The sequence below is a fragment of the Phalacrocorax aristotelis genome, chromosome 1 (genome assembly GCF_949628215.1).
Source record: "Phalacrocorax aristotelis chromosome 1, bGulAri2.1, whole genome shotgun sequence".
NCBI lineage: Eukaryota > Metazoa > Chordata > Aves > Suliformes > Phalacrocoracidae > Phalacrocorax > Phalacrocorax aristotelis.
The window spans coordinates 134,762,511-134,782,390 of NC_134276.1; the positions used below are offsets into that span (position 1 = coordinate 134,762,511).

Consider the following 19,880-nt stretch of genomic DNA (forward strand, 5'->3'; position numbering starts at 1 on the left):
AAAAAGGATCAGAGACTCCAGGTGTCCAAGCTCCCAGACAGACATAGGGGTCTGGGAGGCAGCTACTGGAAAGACCAGAAGTCTTGATTAGCTACCAGAGACACCTTTTTCTCTTTGTGTCTGGCATGAAACAGAGTATAGGGAAGACTGGGGGATTTAGGGGCCAGCTATGTATAGACTGAATGAGTAAGCCTCGCTACTGGAGGGGTCCATATTGCATATGTGTAAACATATATTTTTTCTGCTACCAGGCCTTCATCCTGCTAGCAGCCAGAGAGGGGAACAGGATCAGGGTGCTCGTATTGTTTTGTCTTTGCATCAGTGCTTTCTGCCTGTGGTGACCTGTGTGGCTACTTATATGTACCTATTCTTTTTCTTCTATATGTACCTACATATGTACATATTGTACATATAAGCTCAGTCTCACTACTGGCTGGAGTTGGGGATATGGAGCTGCAGCAGCCTTGCTTCTGATGGGCTATGGGATTCAGCAGTTCCTGCCACCACACACTGCCGTTCCACTACTCCCATTAATTGGCTTAGGAAGCCAAATATTCTGGTCACCTTGTCTCCAGTACAAATTGTCCCTTCTGTGTGGGACACAGAGAGAGGATTTGCTTTCATAGGTAGCACAGAGCTGTGCAGCCAGGAGATGTGCACCAGTGCTGTGTGGGGAGCTGGCACTGTTTGGTCAGAAAGGCTTAAAGCAGATGATGTTTCCTGATGCAAACAAAAGTGGGAGCACAGGGACAGGAAGTGGGAATGGGTGGAGAAAAGCTGGGATCCATTGTGGCATATGGTCTGCAGCAGTACACAAAGGCACATTAGGCAATGCACTTCTGGATGGGACCTCATGTGCAGCAGCAGCCCTGCCTATTCTGCAGCATCATCTGGCATGGGTAGGTATGCCCTTAAAGGGACCGCTTAGGTTTCCACCTCCCAGAAAGGCTGCTGTGTCAGGTGAGCCTAAAATCATCTCTGAGTTGGGAAGAGTTCTTCCTAGAGGTGACACGGAAGACCCCAGTCATTTTGCCAGTGGGGACAGCTCCTCATACTTCATCAGCCGTGTGCAGGTCAGACTCCTGACACAAGTTCCTGTTACTCTTCTGGGCAAGACTTTCAGCAACGGAAACAAATACTTGTAATATCCCTAGAGCTGCTTTCTTGTGCCCAGTCCCCTTCAGAGCTTTAGCTCTGTGCAATGGACTGCGTAGCCAGGTTGTCTCTGAGGGGTTTACTCTCGCTGGGTGGATGCAACTTCTGCTGCAGTAGCTGCGTAAGCTGCTATCCTGGCACAGCAACATGTTTTGATCCTGCTTATACAAAACACCTGCAGCTTAGAGAGGGAGAGAAACACACACACATAGAGCACAGAGCCTTTTTCATTGGTCTAATACCGTATTTTTTCTTATACAGGCAATCAGTATCTGTTCAGCAAAACCAATGCAAGAATAAGATATTCTCTGAGTGCCCCAAGAAAAAGCAGAAGCCTCTGCTCAAGCAGAGAAAGGAAATAGCAGCTCTGAACATCTGTCTTCCATTCCTGTGTCTTCTTTCTGGAGAACTCAACCTCTTTTCAGCCACCGGCTGCCAGACCCACTCAGAGGGAAGAGGACACAAGAGCCCAAGACCTGCTTTCATGATGCTGTGTCTTCATGTGTTCCATGAGCTGATAATGTGCACTGGGAGTGCTCTACACAGGGTAATACCACTTCCACTCACATTGTCCCACCAAGCAGAGTAAAGGTCCAGGATCCAGGGCCCACCATCCCTCCCAACACAGTCCTGAGCTGTTCCCAGCTCATCCCCCAGTTTTACTCAGGATGAAGGTTGCTCTGTCACACAGTTACTGCTGCAGCTTCACAAATGCGATAATGCTCCTCACATCGGACATCGTTCCAGTTACGCGTTACTGAACTCGTATGGATTGCAGCGCACTTCTCAGCAGCCACATTACTTGGTTCCCCACTCCGCCAGAACCTGAGATAGAGACAGACTGTTACTCCCAGCGTACCCCATAGACCAAAGCTGGAAAAGGCCACAGGACGATGCAATGCTTGGCAAGGAGAGAGAAAACTTCCAGGTGTTGATTCACGGACAGAAGCAGTACCCTACCTCCCGCTCTGCTATCCCACTGGCACCAGTCTCATGGGGAAACCTACCTTCTTCCTCCAGCCAGTCAGTCCTGGTGGGGGCAGTTGCTCACCACCACTCACCCCATGCATTTCACACCCAGCAGAGGCATGTGCCTGCCTCCAGTGCAAGTTTGTCCTCCAGAAGCAGACGCAGCAAGGACAGCCCTGGTGCCCTGTCTCTCCCACAGCATCACAGCACTGGCCATGCCCATGCATATACGTGCACATGTGCATGGTGGGGGCAGTATGGAGGTCAGGCAAGGCTGGTCATCCTACCCAGCCAGGGTTCTTCCTGCTGGCCAGATGCAGCTTCTTCTGTGCCTGCAGCATTGATGGCCACATCACAGGTAGTTAACTAACAACCACTAACCAGCATGGATGGGGCTGTGTGAACCTGGTGTCCTACACAGCCCTCTCCTGCTCCATCATTGTCCTCTCACAGGGACGTGTCCCACCTCCCTCTCATGCACCAACAGACACCCTCACATCTCTCCTACTCTCTCGCACTACCAGGAGCTGCACCGAACACTCTCCATCCAGGGGTACTCACGCTGCCGCCGCATTATATGGAGTCTGGTCCACCCACTGCCACTGGCCTACCACCTGTGCATTCAGACCGATGTAGTAATTCCGTGCTAGTGGATATTGTCGTAGCTCGTTAGTGAGGAAAACCTGGAAATCAGGGAGAGTACAATGTCCATGAGGTGCCGGACTGAGCAGAGGCAGGCGGCAGGAGTCCCTGTGGGGTGGGGCTGGTGGCAGAGGGGAGCCAGTGCTGAAGGGATGCAGAAACGACATCCCACCTCCCCTGCAGGAGCAAGGGAGCGCTGAGTCCCCTCCGGGGCCTGGCACTGTCTGCTGTGTCCCCTCTCAGCCCTGCACACACCTGCTCTGCTTCGCTGTTGATCACCACCAGGTGGGAGCCCATCCCAGTGCAGTTCTGCACACTCTCAGCACAAGACATCTCATCATCCGCAAGGTAGTAACACATTTCTTGAAATTGTTTCCAGCCCTTCGGGCAGCACGTCCAGCCTTGCCCTGTGCAGGAGAGATCACAGGGGTGAATGCTAATAACAAGAGAGATGGTGACTGCAAGGGTCCCAGTTCTCCAGGAACAATGCTCGTGTTCTCCTGAGGTCACTTTTCCTGACAGAAAGGGCTTGAAAAAATAAGGATACTACAGATAGTTCCTCCAATTGCTTTGGGGTCTGACCAGTGAGCTTTGTGCACACAAACCCAGGGTAATCCTTGTAACATGATCTCAGGTCTTGACAAAGTTATTTTGCTGATCTGGTTTGACTTCTCCTTGTACAGTCTCCTTCAGGGCTTTAGCCCCAGGGAACAAGGAATCTGGCTTCTTTCCCTTGACTAGAGCGGCACTTTTATTGTTGCTCCATTGTTAACCTTCCCTGTGCAGCTCTATTGCTGTCCCTTTTGTTTTGTCAGTGTTCACAGCCACCCTGCCCTTCAGGACATCACTGGCATGGCCCTCTCCTCCCCCATAGCTGTTAGCAGGAAACCCTTTTCATCCCCACCTCTCTCCCCTGCAGTCTGCCTCTCCGGAGTCTGCTCCCGCTCCTGCTTGCTGTCATAGCAGACCCCAGCATTCATTGTCCCCATCCCAAAGACCTCCTGCACCCCTGCCAGCACTACTGACCTTTCCCTTGTGGCACTGCAGAGACGCACCACCACTCCATGAATTTCTGCTGCAGGGCTGTGGGCTGGTCGCTGCTATGGGAGAAGGATGCGACTGGAAAGGGAGAGGAGAGGCAGCAGGATTACCCCTTCCTCCCAGCTCCTCACACACCATCTCTGGGCTTCTCTCTCTTTTCCCCATTTCCCCACCAAGCACTGTCTCAGCATCACCTCTCCTCAGGCCGTCTCTTTCCATTTCACAAGTGGCAACTGCCACCCTCTCAGCAAAGGGAACAGGCATTTCTGCTCCCACCATCTCACAGCTGCCCGCAAGGACTCCTTTGCCCAATGACTGACAAGATCTAGCCAGGGTGACCTGGCCAACAAACCTAGAGAAGCCCAAGACCCACCCAAGCAGTGCCTGGTGGCCATTTCTGGCCTGTGGTTTGCCAACAGACCCTGTCCCAGCACCTAGCAGCTGACATCAGGCCCCCTTGGGGGCTGTGCAGCTGAAGGTGTGGGATTGGTGGATCCCTGGTCCAAGGCCCTGAGAAAACTGGCCCAAACAAGTGCCATGGCTGCCTTCCCAGGCAGGAAGAGACAATCTTCCATGTCAGAGAGCAGAAGTACCACTGGAAGGACCTCACACCGAGGACATGCTGGGCAGGGTGGGATGGATTCCACCCAGCCACAGGCATTTACTATGTAGATACCTACAGCCAAGCTGCCCGTCTAAATCTCTTTACAATCAGTGAATAAAAAGGAGCACTTTGGTGACACGGTTCCTCTCTTCCTAAGATAGACATCAACAGTAACTTGGATGAGTAACACATAAGAAGGGTCTACCTCGGCAGCAGCCAAGACACTCCAGGTGAAGGTAATCACATACAGCTAGAGCTGCTGAAACCAGGCTGCAAGGTAAACTCCTAACCAGTTTATGGGGAACAATACAGTGTTGGTGACAGGTGTCAGCAGGCCACATCCACAACCTGAAGGACTGCAGAGTTATCACTAACTCAAAGACTCTGGGGATCTTGATTGCAAGCTGATCAGGGTGTGCTACAGATGTCTATTTTTATCAACCGTTTCACACGGAAATACTGTTACTAGTGAGGAGGGCGCAGTAATCATAGCGGCCTCTGTGACTGATGAATGAATTCCTATAACAGGAGCAGGCTCAGAGGAGATGGGCAAGGGCGATGCGTGGCTGACCACACCTGTGCAAAGAAAGGTGGCCTCGTCTCAACACAAAGGGGACCAGATGGTGGCCTTTGTTCTAGTTCAGGCGAGTGAACTAACCAGTGCTATCAGGTGAGTGAATTCACCAGCTGTGTAACCGTTCATCCCTCTAAAGAGCAAAAAGAAGGCAGTGTCTTCCTAAGATAGCCAGACCAGCATGGGGCAAGGGTATTCGTGCCTCAGTTCAAAAGCATATAAAAAACTGAATGACCAACAAGACCATGTCTGAAGAAAGCAATGAGCTGGCTTTAGCCCACATAGTCCTTCTTGGTGAATGGGGACACCCAGTGTCTTGATGTTGACCATGTTGCAGAGACTGGCAATGAGAATCACATTTTTATTGTGATTCAACTGTGCATTGCAATCACTACCCTCTGCTAAGTGCAATTTGTACATGGGTTTCTGTTTAAATGCATTGCTGTGTCACTCTGCTAAATCAAAATCCTATGTAACATCAGTTAATTTGGATAAGTAAATTTGACATTAAAGATTAGTCCTTCCTTGTGTGGAATATCTAAAAGAACCTGGCCAGACAGTATTAGACTCTAACAGCCTACCCTAAACCTCCCCAACCATTTAACAGAGTATTGTGAAACAATACATTTGGAAACAAAGCAACACAGGCTTCTGGGACTTCATCAATTTAGCCTGACTGCATGCTTTCTTCCAGAATCCATCACCTTTATTGACAATTTGTGCAAACATGCCATGAATGAGAATGCAGAAAATGAGAACGCAACATTTATCACCATCTCTGCAAACTGTGTGTGCAAGAATCACTTTTAATGAATTATGCTAGTAGAATGTAGTTAACACTAAAAAGGTATGAGGGTCTGCACTGCGCAGTTAATCCTGGAGATACCAGGACTAACTGTGAAAAGCTGTGTTTTCTATTAGGACACGGAGTGTGTCAATGCACCTAGAGAGCTCAAGTGCAGGTCCAGCTGCCTGTATAGACACTTATGCTGTCATCTCCAGGCTTTTTTCCCTCTGCTAAATGTAATTAAGTTCTTCTTGTGTGGTAGAGAACTGTTCCACGGTTCCAAAGAGAATGAGCAAGATGGGGATGTACAATCTGGGAACACTGAAAAGGCCTCAGGGTAAACAGTGGAAGATTTGGGGGATGTATGCAGACATGTACAAAGTCAGGGCAGAAAAGAGACCTTACAGAAAGCCCAAGCAACCCTGAAATTCGAAGATGGCCATGCTTCACGTGGGGCATTAGACTAGAGACCTCCAGAATTCCCTTCCTATCTAACTCTTCCCATCATAAGAAAGAGGATATGTACAACAGAACCATCTTGCATAATTCTGTGGTAGTCCCTAGTTCCTGCACACCAGTTGGCCAAAACATCTGGTTTGGCTGGCCTGCAACAGAGAAGTTTGTGTCATGTTGCAACTGTATCTAACATTAAATCCCCACCGTTTAAATAATCAGGAAAGATTTTGCTTCTAAACATACCTTTCAGATACTCAACACTGAGGTTTTCTGAGACTAAATGTTGACACTTGCATCCTTTCTCAGGACAGAAATGGTTCCTGAGTAAAAGCTCCCTCCTGGCTGGAGATGTTCCCCTTTGGGCTTCGTTTTCTCTGCTTTTCTCCCAGCATTTCCCCCAGACCTCTCTCCCGTAACTAGTCTGCAGATACTCACCAAGGAGGAAAATGATAAGGGCAATGCACACCAAGAGGAGCAGCAGTGAGATCAGCCACGGGAGCCAAGAAGGGTATTTCTGGGAGTGGTGCTCATGCTTCTTCATTTCAGGAGGTACTAAAAGTACCAAACACAACAACACAATCAACTATGCTTCAGTCAGCCTGCATACCAAGGATGTACAACTCAAGGGACATCTGCTCAAAAAAAAGTGCAGTTTCATTTCTGATGTGGAAGTTACACAGTCTGGGAGAGGGGCAGATTGGGACAGAGCAGGGCATCTCTGTGTTTTCTGGAGAAGGTCAGGTTCAGCGATACTGTTCATAGCTCCAGCCCCACTGGTGAGCTAGCATTGCTAATTGCTGGTGTTTGGGGGTGAGGCCTTCACATGCCTCAAAATCTGGAGTGAAACCATGTCTTTCTAGATTGTGCCCAGAGCTGCCAAATAAAATATTGTTCTGTGTGATACCTGAGGCATTCACATGAACAGTTTTTGTTGACTTCTCCCCAGAAAACTTTTTACGCCTGCTTCAGTTTCTTCTCAGTTTTTTGGACTTTCTGTGTAGAAGGTTGGTGTAAACTGAATGAGGGCAGGAGACAAAAAATGTGTAAAGCAATGATGGCACAGAATCACTGGAAGAGAAAAAGAAATTATTTTCCCTTCCATCTCTGCTTTCCAACCCAGGGTTCAGAGATTTGCTGTAGCAGAATTAGGCTGTGCTGGGCTGGGTGCCTGGGGAGACCAGAGGGCTGTGTCCAGCAGCCTGAGTAAAGTATCCTGCTCAGATTCACACTTGCCAGGGCCTGATTTTTGTCTAGAGGAATACTGCCAGTGCTGAGGAGGTCACATGAAGGAGAAGCAAACACTTGTTAGGAGACTATTCTAGGTTGTGGCACATATACAAGCCAGAGGAAACAGGAGGGTAAAGAGACAACAGCACTCGCTGCAGGACAGGAGCAAAGAAGTTTTGAGAGAGACTGATATTAATGATAAGCTTTACAGAGACCTCATTCATTGTTCAGCATGAAACTCCCCAGTCTGCCAGCAACCACATGTGCCTGCCATGCCTAGTGAACAAGACTTTCAGAAACCTGCTGTTTGGGGAAGGCCTCTGACTACTTCCGAAGAGCTTGGGGAAGGCTGTTAGAGCAGGGCAAAAAGCATCATCTTTCATTATCACAAGAGTAAACATTTATAGACAGACAAGATCCAGATTTCCCTGGCCAAATCATGTTTTTCTAGCCAGAGCTTTTGTCTGTAGTGAAAACAAGGACCTGGATCATGATCTGGAGTCCAGCCACCTATTTCAGACAACAGATCCAACCAGTCCAAACGATTTTTTCTGATGTGCTGCATGTCCACAGATTAAATGTTTAACCTGTGCATCTCACATTCACACCCATGTGGCACAGAGAGCACTGGCGGTATGCACTCACCTCACCAACACAACTGAAGTGCAGTAGATTTTGTGCATACTCAGTGGGTTAATCTCCCTGCAGAACACTTCCTAGAGTTAGTCTGCATGCTTGCATCATGTCCAGCATGATCACAACACAACAGACCTGATCCTGATGAGCATGTGCTTGTTATTTAGCATGTAAACTCAACATCTCCTAGGCAAATGTAACAAGTGCTGTGCAGCACAGATGCCTACATTTCTGCCTGGGAAATCCTGGTTGGAAATGCAGGAATCCTAACTGCACTGTGGTATGAAACCCACCCCGCTAGTCTCTGCCATCTCCTGCCACAGATTATACATTGATTAGCTGCTGCCTTCTCCTCTCTATCTTCCAATGATTGCAAATTTTGTTATCTCTACAGCCCAACTAGAAGAGGCTACAGAAGGGAAAACCCAGGTGAGCTTGGCCATTATCAGCATGGAGCCTGCATGGCCAGAGTAACCACTCAGAAAGACAACAGAGCGGCAAGACTCCCTCAATATTTCAACAATTTTCAATTGTAACTCTTATCTTACAAGCATACTATGAGGTTGTGAGAGGCATTAGCACTGTGTGCAATGGTACTACTGGACACTTCTCTGAATTCAACATATAAGCACTTGGACAGGTGCACTAAAAGACAGACCCTAAGGACACAGCCAAACCTATAGCATGAGCCTGGCATCAGCAGCATAGGCAAACATGGCAGGATAAGGTGTCTTTGGAACAGGTCACTGGGAACATAGCAGAGAAATTCCACCACCCCCACCTCACCATGATGGAAATACTAGCTGTAACCAGAACCAGCTAATCTTGGTGCATTGAAAACAGTGAGCTTTCAAGGCAGTCAGGAGTATGCACATTCTTTATTTCCATGACTCATACCTTAGAGCAGGCCAGGAATAAACCTGGAGCTGATGCCTGCTCTGTTTGGGATTGTAAAACTGAGGTGAAGCAGTATATAGGCAAGATAATATCCTTAGCAGCAATAATTATATATTTATTCATTTATGCACACCTACTTTTACCCCTCTGGAACCTGCTGTTGTGTAGGGTCCTGCATCTAAGGGTAGAAGAAATGAGCCATACATGGAACAACTCTATGTGTTCCTACTTGTGGCATAATAACTACAGAATACATACTGACCAGAACATGTCTTAAATTTGTACAAAGCCTAGTAAAGGCACCATTTTACAACCGTGATTTTTAAAAGCAATGAAAAACTTGTTTGGTGTGTTAATTATTTTTCAGGAGTGGTGGCAGAGTGAAATTTTCTGCTCTTCTGTAAGGAGGCATATTTGTTCCCTACTCCTGCTGTCTCCATAAGCAGGAATCTGTAGCCTCACTCTCTCAGAGGGAGGAGCAGTAGCAGCCAGGGCTTGGGTTCATTTGCTGCCATTTGCTGCCCTGGGAGCCCCTCCACCTTTGTGACAGATCAGATTGATTGTAATAAACCGTACTCTCTATTGTTGGTACTCAGTATTTGTCCAAAAATTACTCTCTCATCCAAGACTAGATAACATATAGAGAGGCAGCTACTGCCTGCATGGTACCAGGGATAAGGACTAAGGGGGCCCAAGTATGTTCCTTGCTGAATGCTCACTTGAAACCTACTCTTTGTGCTCCCAGTAGTCATCTTTGTTCATGTTGCAGCTCCAACCACCTAAAGATTCCCACCTCTCCTCTTGTAGACATTCCTTGACCCTCTTATTTCAAAACTCCTCCAGTCTGCACATGTAATGGTAGACAACTCCTTTTCCCCACCAATTTGTCAAGGCCAGGTAGGAACCAGTCACAGAAAGAAGTTTCCATTCCCTGTTCTTCAGCCCTGCTCCTTCCAGGTCCCCTTCCCTTGAACGACCCATCCATTCCTTACCTTTGACCACTGCAGCTGGTGATGCATTGTTGAACTTCACCTCAGCGTAGGTGATTTCTGATGCCATTTAATCACAGTATGACCACTGATCCCTGTCCTTAGTTCTGCTATGTAAAAGGTGGGCCTTTTTGGTCCCTGATTCCAGAGGGAGACACCAGTAAGTTACTGAGCCTTTCCCATCTGCTTGTTCACCCACTGTGTGTCAAAGAAGGCTGTGCTGAACACTGGAAGAACTGGCGATAGCCTGAGAATTCCTGAAAGCTCAGAAATGGTCTGAACAGATCTTCAGTTTCTTAGCCCAGGAAATCAGTGCCAGCACTACAGAAACTTCTGAGAGAGAAAAAATTAGAACCTAACAACTGAAAAGGAAGTTGTACTCCTTCCTCATACCAGATTCTCAGCTGATAGGTTTCCTTTTTAAGATCTGAAGATTTTTTTTTCTTTTTCTTCTTTTACTCTCTCTCCTTCCTTTATCTTCATGCCTTTCTTTGTCTGATAGTAATGCTGCCATTTCTCTTAGGTTTGCAGTTGTCATAGGACTTATCCCAGTTTAACCTGCAGCACAGCCTAATACAAAATGCATTCTGCCCTCACTTGTCTCTTGTGGTTAAGCTGCATTTCCTACATCAAGTATTGCATGCTATGTCTCATCCTGGGAAGTCAGCCCCAGTTGGCAGCTAGCACTAGAAAAAATGTCAAACAAGGAGCTGTTCCTGTAGAAGTGAGACTGGGGAGTTACAGTCTTCGGCAGAGGAATAGAAATAATCAGAACTTTTTTATATCCAAAGAGAAACAGAGAAGGATGAGGCCAGGGAGAAAAAACGAAGTGGAATTAAAAAAAATGGTGTTGATGGTTTGAGAGATTATTGGGAAGAACACACACAGAGACCTCTCTACCACAAACTGACTTATAGCCTGGGGAAGTTCAGAGCAGTGCTTGCCTCAGGGAGTCAGGCTCCATTTCTGAGGCTGAAAGGGCTGGTTTATATTTTTTTGCTCCAACACTGGCATTTATTTCTCTTTTCTGCTTTCTGGTAAAGGCCTCTGATATTACGCTGGGGAAAACGTCAGACTACTGTTTAGTCTGATTTCAAGCTGAGGCAGATGTTGAAAGGAGACATTTAAGGGAAATGGCTGCTGAGATACACGCTGAATCAGAAAGACTTCCAAGAAGAAATGCCAATGAGTCAGAATACCCTGGAGAAAAAGGGTGAGAAGATTTTAGTCAGCAGATAGGACTCAGGAATCACAGAACGGTTTGGGTTGGAAGGGACCTTCAAAGATCACCAAGTCCAAACCCCCTGCCTTGGGCATGGACATCTTTCACTAGATCAGGTTGCTCAGATCCCTGTCCAGTCTGACCTTGCCCATTTTGGGGCACCCACAGCTTCTCTGGGCAACAAGCTCCAGTGTCTCACTACCCTCATCATAAAGAATTTCTTCCTTATATCCAATGTAAATCTACAGTCTTTCAGTTTAAAACCTTTGCCCCTTGTTCTGTCACTACAGGCCCTGGTAAAAAGTCTCTCTCCATCTTTCTTATAAGCCCCCACTAAATATTGAAAAGCTACAATGAGGTCTCCAAAACAACCAGAAAGAAGAAGGAGGAAGTTTTGCTTGGTTAGTTCAGCTAGCTAGAACTTCCTCAAGGCAGACCAGAATGACACACTAGCAGGACATCCAGGGAGCTAGCACAGAGGGTACACAGGGCAGAATTGGAGGTGAGATATGACAGTGCAAGGAAGAACACACATCAGACAACAGAGAACAATGTGGCAGAAGGTAAAGGGCAAGGGAGGGATGTGGTGGACATGTGAACACAGATTATGGAGAAATGCTCCTAAAGAGAATGGGGCATATGTAGCTGGATTTCTTTACCAAGGAGCCTCCTCATGTCTTGTGTGCACTGACCTGGCTTCACGTCTTTTTGTACCATGTACAAAGAGGGTGACTTTTATACAAGAAGAAGAGCAGCAGAAGGTTGGTCCTTTGAGAAGATGCATGCTGCCTGCTCTTCTTTCCAACATCCTTGAGCACTTTCCTATGTCTTCAGGCTTGGCCCTCTCACTGGACCTAAGTGTTTGCTGAAACCTAGTTATGCCCTCAAATTTCATGCTGAGATTTCAGTCAGAGTAATTCTCTGTGTGCTTATCCCCTACCCCCGGCTAACCAAGCCACAAAAGACTCACAGTCTCATGGGGAAAAGGCTTACTTTGAAGCAAAGCCCTGCCAGGGCAGGGTTTTAAACTTTCCACCATGAAGAAATGGGAAATAAAATCAGCAGACAGAGGAGGAAGTCACAGTGCACCTTCATGAGCGTTTTGCCGTTGAAATGCATCTCCAAACACAGCTGAGCCACTCTGATCGCAAATTCAGGATCTAGCTGCTGATTTTGTTAAAATACACTAGACTGCATTCAAATATCAGGGTACATCTCAATTTTTCCTTCTCGGCCATCAGAGTTGTTACTTGCTGTCAAAATTCAACTCTGAAGAGTACTTCCATAGGATACAATGCTGGGCTCTTGTGCAACAGTGAGGTGATATTCCTGAGAGTAAAATTTGTGCTTTGAATTTCATATGAACTGATGGCATGTAAATGGGTGAAAGATGGGAGAAATGAGCCCAGCAGTTAGTTATGGGGCTAAAAATATAAAAAAGAAAACCTTGCTTAAAAAAAACAAAACCCAAAATTCCCACTTTGTGCAGTTCTCCACGTCACTCAGATAAAGACAGCCCAAACCCAATCCTGGCTTTTTGTCCCTGCACCTGGGTGAGGAGAGCATCAGAAGTGAATTCACGCTTCCCTCTCCATATCATCTTGCTGTTCTCCTAGGGATTAAGGCAGAATTGGCCATGGAAATAAAGGCAGAGCAGAGCCCTTGCAGCCAAGGGAAGAGCATAAAAAGGCATTGAAGCACGGGGAGTGGGGCCCCAAGGCGTGGCACTGAGTGGTTAGTAAGGGATGGCAGGCATCTAATCGAAGGGATTCAGGCAGCCAGAGGTCCTTGAGAGCCCTGGAGGGATTTGGCTGGTTAGAGGGGATCTAGTGATAAGTGATTCCACTGTGTACCCTCCTGTAAGGAGCTGGCTAGGGAAGGGAGGGGCAGGATGCTGCAGTTCTCACTGCAGGAGCTGAGGTCCCCCAGCTCTAGACGACAGTGTGACAGCACTGCAGCCTGCTGGGACCTGAGAGAAAAGCATCCTATGCCCATATTATGCATGGCTGACAACACTGGCCAGAGCTGCAGGGAAAAGAAACCTCTTCTGGAAGGCAGTCACCCCTGCTGATAACAGAAGGTGAACCAGGCTGCCATACAGATGCATTAGGAGACCTAGGAAGAAATGGATTAGATAGAGCTGTGAAAGCTCAGGGAAAAGGGCATTTGAGCATCCAGGGGTGAAGGGGAAACAGAGAAGAACTGAATGGAGAGTAAGAAAGACAAGAGCAGAGTGGGAGGGATAAAACAGGAGGTAGCACTGCAAAGCCACACTGATTTCTGGCAGGTGGCAGCATATCACCGCAGGTAGGCCTGAGTCAGCAGCACCACTGTGTCCTGAACAAAACCACGTAAAGTGGCACTCTAGCATTTTGACAGAGCCCAGCATCTCCCCAAAATGCTGTGTTTACAGTACCATGCAGAATAAGGTGGAATGAAAGAAAAGTAGGAGAGATGAGAAAGAGATGTTCCTCGCCAAAAGTGTTTGTGCGTTCCTCCTCCACCCACATCGCTGCCAAGTTTTAGGAAGAGCTGAAGGTTTCACATAGAACGCACTACGTCCCAAAGCTATATGAGCTGAGGGAGCTCAAACTCAGTTAGCTTTGGAATGAGAAAGTCGTGTGCTCTCCTGTGATGACAGGGTCCCGAAATGCCTCAGGTGTAAGAGAAGGAATAGGAGAAAGAAGAACAGTATCCAGGGAACCTTCAAACTGACAAGAAGCCCCAACCTGCCTCTTTACATATCCCACTAACCTGGGATTGTTTCTTCAGAAGAGAATTAAATTATTCAACCAAACCCAGCAGAGGACACAGCTTTGTTTTATGCCATTCTTAGGAATGTTTACCCCCTTCCTCTTCTGGGTCTGAGCCACAAGTCTCAAGGCCAGAAATCAATGGAGATCAGATCTAAATACTGCAGTTGCTTGCCACAGCTGCACATCTGACTCCAAACCTGGGCCAGATCCAAGTTCTGGTCAGACCCAGGGCTGTGAAGTTTAGCTTCTTAAGAGTGGGCACGTGGGATTTGCATGAACAAGCTGTGGCCACATAACACCTCCCCACAGAAGCAATCCTTCATGCTTCATTGTCAGTTCTGTCCAAGGATCACACAGAACTTAACAGCGTTGAATTCAGTTTGGCTATACCTCTGCCCAGTGAGGTGCATGTACTAGATCTCCCTCTTTTGAAGGGGGAGCGGGAAGATTGGAAAGAAAAGCACAAAAATGGAAAACAACCACAGCCACCAAACAAGCATGGGGGCTATTGGGGAAGGTCACCCCCACCCATGCTGTAACCTTAGGGCCACACTTATTTTACCTCAAGCTATTTCCCTCCACATCCATGCACATGCAGTAAAGACCGCTGAGAGAGGTTTTGGGCAGAGCTGCACTGGTTAGGCTGTCCCACCAGATGGCACTGGAACAGCAGCACAAACCTTCCAGGCCCTGCAGCACTTGCCTCAGCGCTGGCATCGTTTGGCTCCCTCGTGCTGCTTCTGTCCTCAAGGGTGATTTATCAGGACGTTTGTAAATGGCCTGCACTGACCCTTACCCTACACCCTATAGCAAATAAAGCCCTGCACACCATTTAGAGCCTCTGCACTCATTGCATGCTATATTCTTACCGGCTGGCAGTGGGGCGAAGGACACCACCTGCCTCCAGAACAGCGCAGCCATCCTACATGTCCAGCCAGGATGGGACAAGGCAAAAGCCATCTGGAAACAACTATAGGTAGCTGAATTAAACCCAGGGAGGGCAGTCACCTCAGCTGGACACTCCCTTGTACCTTGTCACTGAAATACACTGGGGAAGTTTTAATGCCAGGCAGTGAGCGTTCTAGCTTTTGGGTTCAACTGCACACAGAAGCCTCCCCATGTCATAGATGTCAACGCGGTCAGATCGGGAAGGACACTTTTTTCCCTCCCCAGGTGCCTATGTCAGCCACTTTTACCATGTAGGGCACTGAAGTCAATGTTAGCAGAGTAAAGTGAAGGGTGAGCAAATGCGCTCCTGGGTGCCAGCCTCCAGCACAGAGCCGGCATTGAGTCAGAGGGTGAAGGGTCCCTGCTGCTGACTCCCTGCAGCTGCCATCTGGGACTGACACAGAGGGCAAAGTGCTTCTTGCTGACTCACACTGGCCTGCAGCACCGTGGCCTGTGTCTCAGACTCTGCCTCTAGTTCACACTTATTTGCATATTTAGCATTTTAAGACTGGGCAGGCACAGCACACCACACTGGTCCTTGTGCAGCCTCTGCCCTTCCTGAGATGAAGGCTCAGCATCAGACTGCAGCATTCCTCATCATCTAGCAAACCCTGTGTCAGATGTCTCACCAGACACTGCTGGCCCACCGCAGGACCCACCTAACCACAGCTGAGCACAAAAGTTATGATACAAAATAGTTCAGGCTGGAAGTATCTTGCTCAACACTTGCTCAAAGCAGGGCTACTTCTGAAGCTAGACCAGACTACTCAGGTCAGGTTCTCTGCTTACAGAAATGCTATTTCCATATGGAATGTATTGCTTAAGGACTTTTCCTGTTCTTCTACCTAAAAAGTATCCAGCAGTCATTTCCAAGCATGCTTTGTACATGTACCTACAGTATTGACTTCAGCTTCAGGTACTGATGACAGCAGCCCCTAATTCTGGGCCAGACACGTAGCCTATGCCACCATATCTATAGCTCCTTAGCACATAGTCTCCAAAGAAAATTATCTCCTACCCCTTTCCTCTTGGTGCTGCTGCTCACTGGAATCCAGTTCCTTGTCCCTGCCAGCTAACCAAAACAACAGCTTGTGTAGCACTACTGATGTAGCATCTCCACACCTCTTTGAAGAGTTTGCTTAACACCCTAAGCTCATGGACAAGTGCTTAGACTTCACTTAGAAAAAGACCAGGAGGAGTTCAGTTCCTATAGGACCCAACTAAAAAACAACACAAGACACACATGTGTATGCAATGGAAGACCACAAGACTGGGACATCTCGATTCCAAGCCCTACACTACACTGCGCATGAGGGCATTAGAATAGCAGAACATGTCTGCATTTGGAAGCACCAATTCCATTACTGCCAAACTGTCAAGAAGGAAGAAGAGGGGAAAAAAAAAAAATCTTTAAACTGTGCTTCTGTGAACTTGACCAGGGTTGGTTTTAAATCATTCAGGAAAGCATTTGAATGACAAGTTATGATACTGGTGGACATGAGGTCAAAGCTGCTATTGGACTGAGGGAAGTGTTCAATAAAAGTCAATAGAAACTCTGCTGTCACCCAAAGCTGTTCTGGTCTGTTTTAAACCAGATCCACCGAAGTCCTTGCCCTGTTATCTTTTGGTTGCCTACCTCTTTCTCCTTTGTGCCTCCTGTGTGCCAAAGTCAAGGCACCCTTTCCTTTCTCCTCCATCTCAGATGTTCCTGGGAACACCTCCAGATGCTGCAGTTCTGCTTTGTGGCTTGTTCCTTACCCAGGTCCAGCCCTTGCCCACATCCCACCCACAAGCACTCCCTGGGGAGTCTCCCCTGTCCAGGGGAAGGTCACTGCAGGCAGCCAACCCAGGAGTCAGCATGCTCTTGCTGACAGATGCCAGCTGCAATTTCTTTTCAGACACACTTCACCAGATATAGCCAGGTCCCAGGTGATGTCTGCCTGCATTCCTCGCTTCCCAACTGCAGGGGCCCAGCCAGTCACTGGAGATGGCAGCTAAGCCCAGTGATTGCCAGAAGCCCCACAACAAGGGGATTCAGCAGCAGGTAGCAGCACATGGTCATCGGTGAGACTGAACTTGCAAGCCCTGGTCACAGGTGTCACCAACACAGCCAGGCTTGCAGACCAGGCTAGGAGGGCATGGCAGTATCACATTTCTTTACATCCCTACAGCACAAGACTCAACATAAAGGCTGCAAGTTACAGGCAGCTCCCTCAGGGAGGACATTCCCCTTCAGGGAATGTGTCTTCAGACTGCTTCAAGGATTAAAAAGCTGGTCTCCTGAGCAAGCCAGCTGCCTCTGCCCCAGCATGCAGGAGTTGCCCTCCTACAATGCCCGGGAAAAAAAAGGGGGAAGCAGGCCATTGCAAGTTACCTGGCTGGCCTGCCCCAAACACAAGTGATAAAAGAAGTCCACCACATACTCTCAGCAGTGACAGCTGGCAAAACATGGCTTTAGTTTAGAGCCACTACAGGCACCAAGTGCTGCTGACTTATCTTCCCATGCTCAGAGGCAGCTTCAAGGTAAGTCTGTCAGAGTCCCAACTCCGGATGAAGACACAGCTATAGCAGCTGGCAAAATTAAGCTATCAGACTAGAAGGGCACTATATCCTGCAATATGCTTTTCTTGACTGTTAGCATGGACAAAGCTATTAACATGGTAGGAAGAGACCTAAAACAGTCTCCAGAGTGAGAATCCATTGTGCACATAATGTAATGAGTACTCAGTAGATTGCTTAGACCTTCAGGCATTACAATGTGTGTAACTATATAGGCCCCTGTGCTCTGTTTTTATGCATTGACAGCCCAGTTGTGCTCCCTCCTACAGTCGTGTAGGTTTATGCTGATTTAACAGGATGAATTCAGTTTCAGATCCTGTTCCCTCATCACCAAAGCTCAGGAAGACTTTGGGGTTTTTGGTTTCTCATTTGGTTTTTATTTTGTTTCATTTCCTCCAATAGACATCTGCTCTTCTCCATTTCTTCAGGAGTCTACACACAACACCAAAGCTTTGTTAAAGCTAGCAAGTCAGTGCCTGCAATCCAGGCACCAGTTACTACACGGCTGTCAGGCAGGAGTTTTGAGTCACAGAACACAGAACAAAATTAATGGGATAAGGGAGGGAAAAACTCACATCCCACCTCAACTATACCTCTCACAAAAGAAACAACCAATAATGACCAAAATTGGGATCTTCCCTTTGAAGCTTGTTTCTTGGCTCTTTCTATATGTGCTACAGTCTCTCCCCCATTTGGCATGAACTTTTTTCCCCCTTTGACCACTGTCCCTCTCAGACTGAGGGCAGATCTTCCCAGCTGCCTAAGGAAACCAGTTGATCTATTATGTGGAACATAATAAGTTTTCAGGAGGTATCGCTCATTTGATCTGCTGATCCATATTAAAGGCCTGGCCTTAATCCTTTACCTAGAGAAGGATATTGTCTGCAACATCTGAGACTGTAGGTCTCAAGGAGCCTGCATACAGGCTACTGCTACATCAGAAGAAACCACTGGCAACAGAAGGTGCAGGAAGAGATTGGAGGATTCAGCCAGTCCAGTCAAAGGCCAAGTCATTTCACCACTAACTTACCGTCACAGCCAACATCTCCCACTGGGGACAGAAAAATCATTCCTGATGGTCACCAAGGTGAAGGGGGAGAAGATTTACACAAGACACATCAAGCTGTTGCATTCTAGCAGGCCCTACTGTGAGGAAAGACACAGGGACCAGTAAGATCTCCAGAGAGGACTAAGCTCCCCTTCATTAACTGTTTCCCAATTCTCTATGCTTTTCTATGCACAAGCATGAGTATATCCCAGCACCTCCCTTAGGTACGCCCTCACCTGAAAATCCTCCTGCTCTGGAGAAATACCCTCAGGCTATTCAATGCTTTTTGCTGGAAGTACCTACTGAAAAATCAGAGAAGCTGATGGCATATGGACAAGACCCTTCACCTTCTGTCTGGCCAGGACCTACGCAACATATCCACCCTACTCACCAGAACAGGGTAACAGCTTTTCTCCTAGATCTGAAGAAATGTAGAGTTTGGGGTTTTTTTGGCTCCCATGGATGCTAGAATAATTTACAATGACACTAGCATTTACTGGTGTCATTCAAATAGCTGACTTAAAAGGTTAAGACTTCCCATCTTTACCCTGGCCACAGGGTTTCTGCTGTACTTTCAGTACAATCCCATGTAGAGCTGTCTGGCAGAGGAACACCAAGCAAGTGTGGCTGTGCAAGAAGATATGGTTGTGAGTAGGCTTGATAGAATGTCTGGGCCCTTAGCATATTCTCCATCTTCTGGGTGATTGGCTACCTAGACTCAGGTCCCACTTAAATAATATAGGTGTCTGGCTTTGAGAAACCTCAGGAAGGTTTGCTTGCGAGCTTATTTCAGCTAAGGTTCTCACCCTTGATCCCTGCCTAGGCTAGTGCAGCCATGCCTGTGCCTGGCCATCTACCTTGCTGATCTAAATCCTCATCCTGACCTGCTCTGATCTTCCTGATTAGTTACTCTGGGACTGTTCCTTTGTTGGTGAGGCCACTGCCCCTACCTGCTCTGCTGCAACTCAGCTTGCTCTCCCTTTCAGAGAAGCCTACTCTTGCTCCTCCCTGAAAAAGGGCCCACTCAGCTCACCCTGCTCATCTCTGCAGTCAGGAGAGAGACTGCTTCCCATTTACAAGTGTGGTGAGAATCAATTCTGAAAACATCTGCAGGGTATAGAAGCCTCTAATGTCTGCAATGCTAAATGGCAGGGCAACTAAGTCTTCTCACTTGCTAGTTTTATGCACATTCTTACCAAGCACCACACAAACACCTACAGCCAGGTCTGTTTCCAAGTTGTTGTGGGTTTTTTGTTTGGGTTTTAGTTTTTATTGTTGATGTTGGTTTGGGGTTTTGTTTGGTTATTTTTTTACTGAATTTGGAAAAGCCATAGATACTTTTTGTGTCCTTCCATGCCTAGAGAGAGCCT

General features: G+C 47.5%; 1 protein-coding gene across 2 annotated transcripts; it reads right to left on the reverse strand.

Moving 5' to 3' along the window:
• Positions 1-1,376: 1,376 nt before the first annotated feature.
• LOC142064884 (C-type lectin domain family 4 member E-like) lies at positions 1,377-19,794 on the reverse strand. Of its 2 annotated transcripts, none has more exons than XM_075110405.1 (6): positions 18,493-19,794; positions 6,664-6,780; positions 3,793-3,885; positions 3,022-3,173; positions 2,686-2,807; positions 1,377-1,980 (listed from the first exon to the last, which is right to left on the reverse strand). In XM_075110405.1, the coding sequence occupies exons 1-6, from the start codon at positions 18,530-18,532 to the stop codon at positions 1,839-1,841; spliced, it is 666 nt and encodes a 221-aa protein (XP_074966506.1). In that variant the 5' UTR covers positions 18,533-19,794; the 3' UTR covers positions 1,377-1,838. The 2 variants fall into 2 exon arrangements, with proteins under 2 accessions (XP_074966506.1, XP_074966497.1); XM_075110396.1 differs by lacking the exon at positions 18,493-19,794 and adding an exon at positions 9,981-16,653.
• Positions 19,795-19,880: the final 86 nt, after the last annotated feature.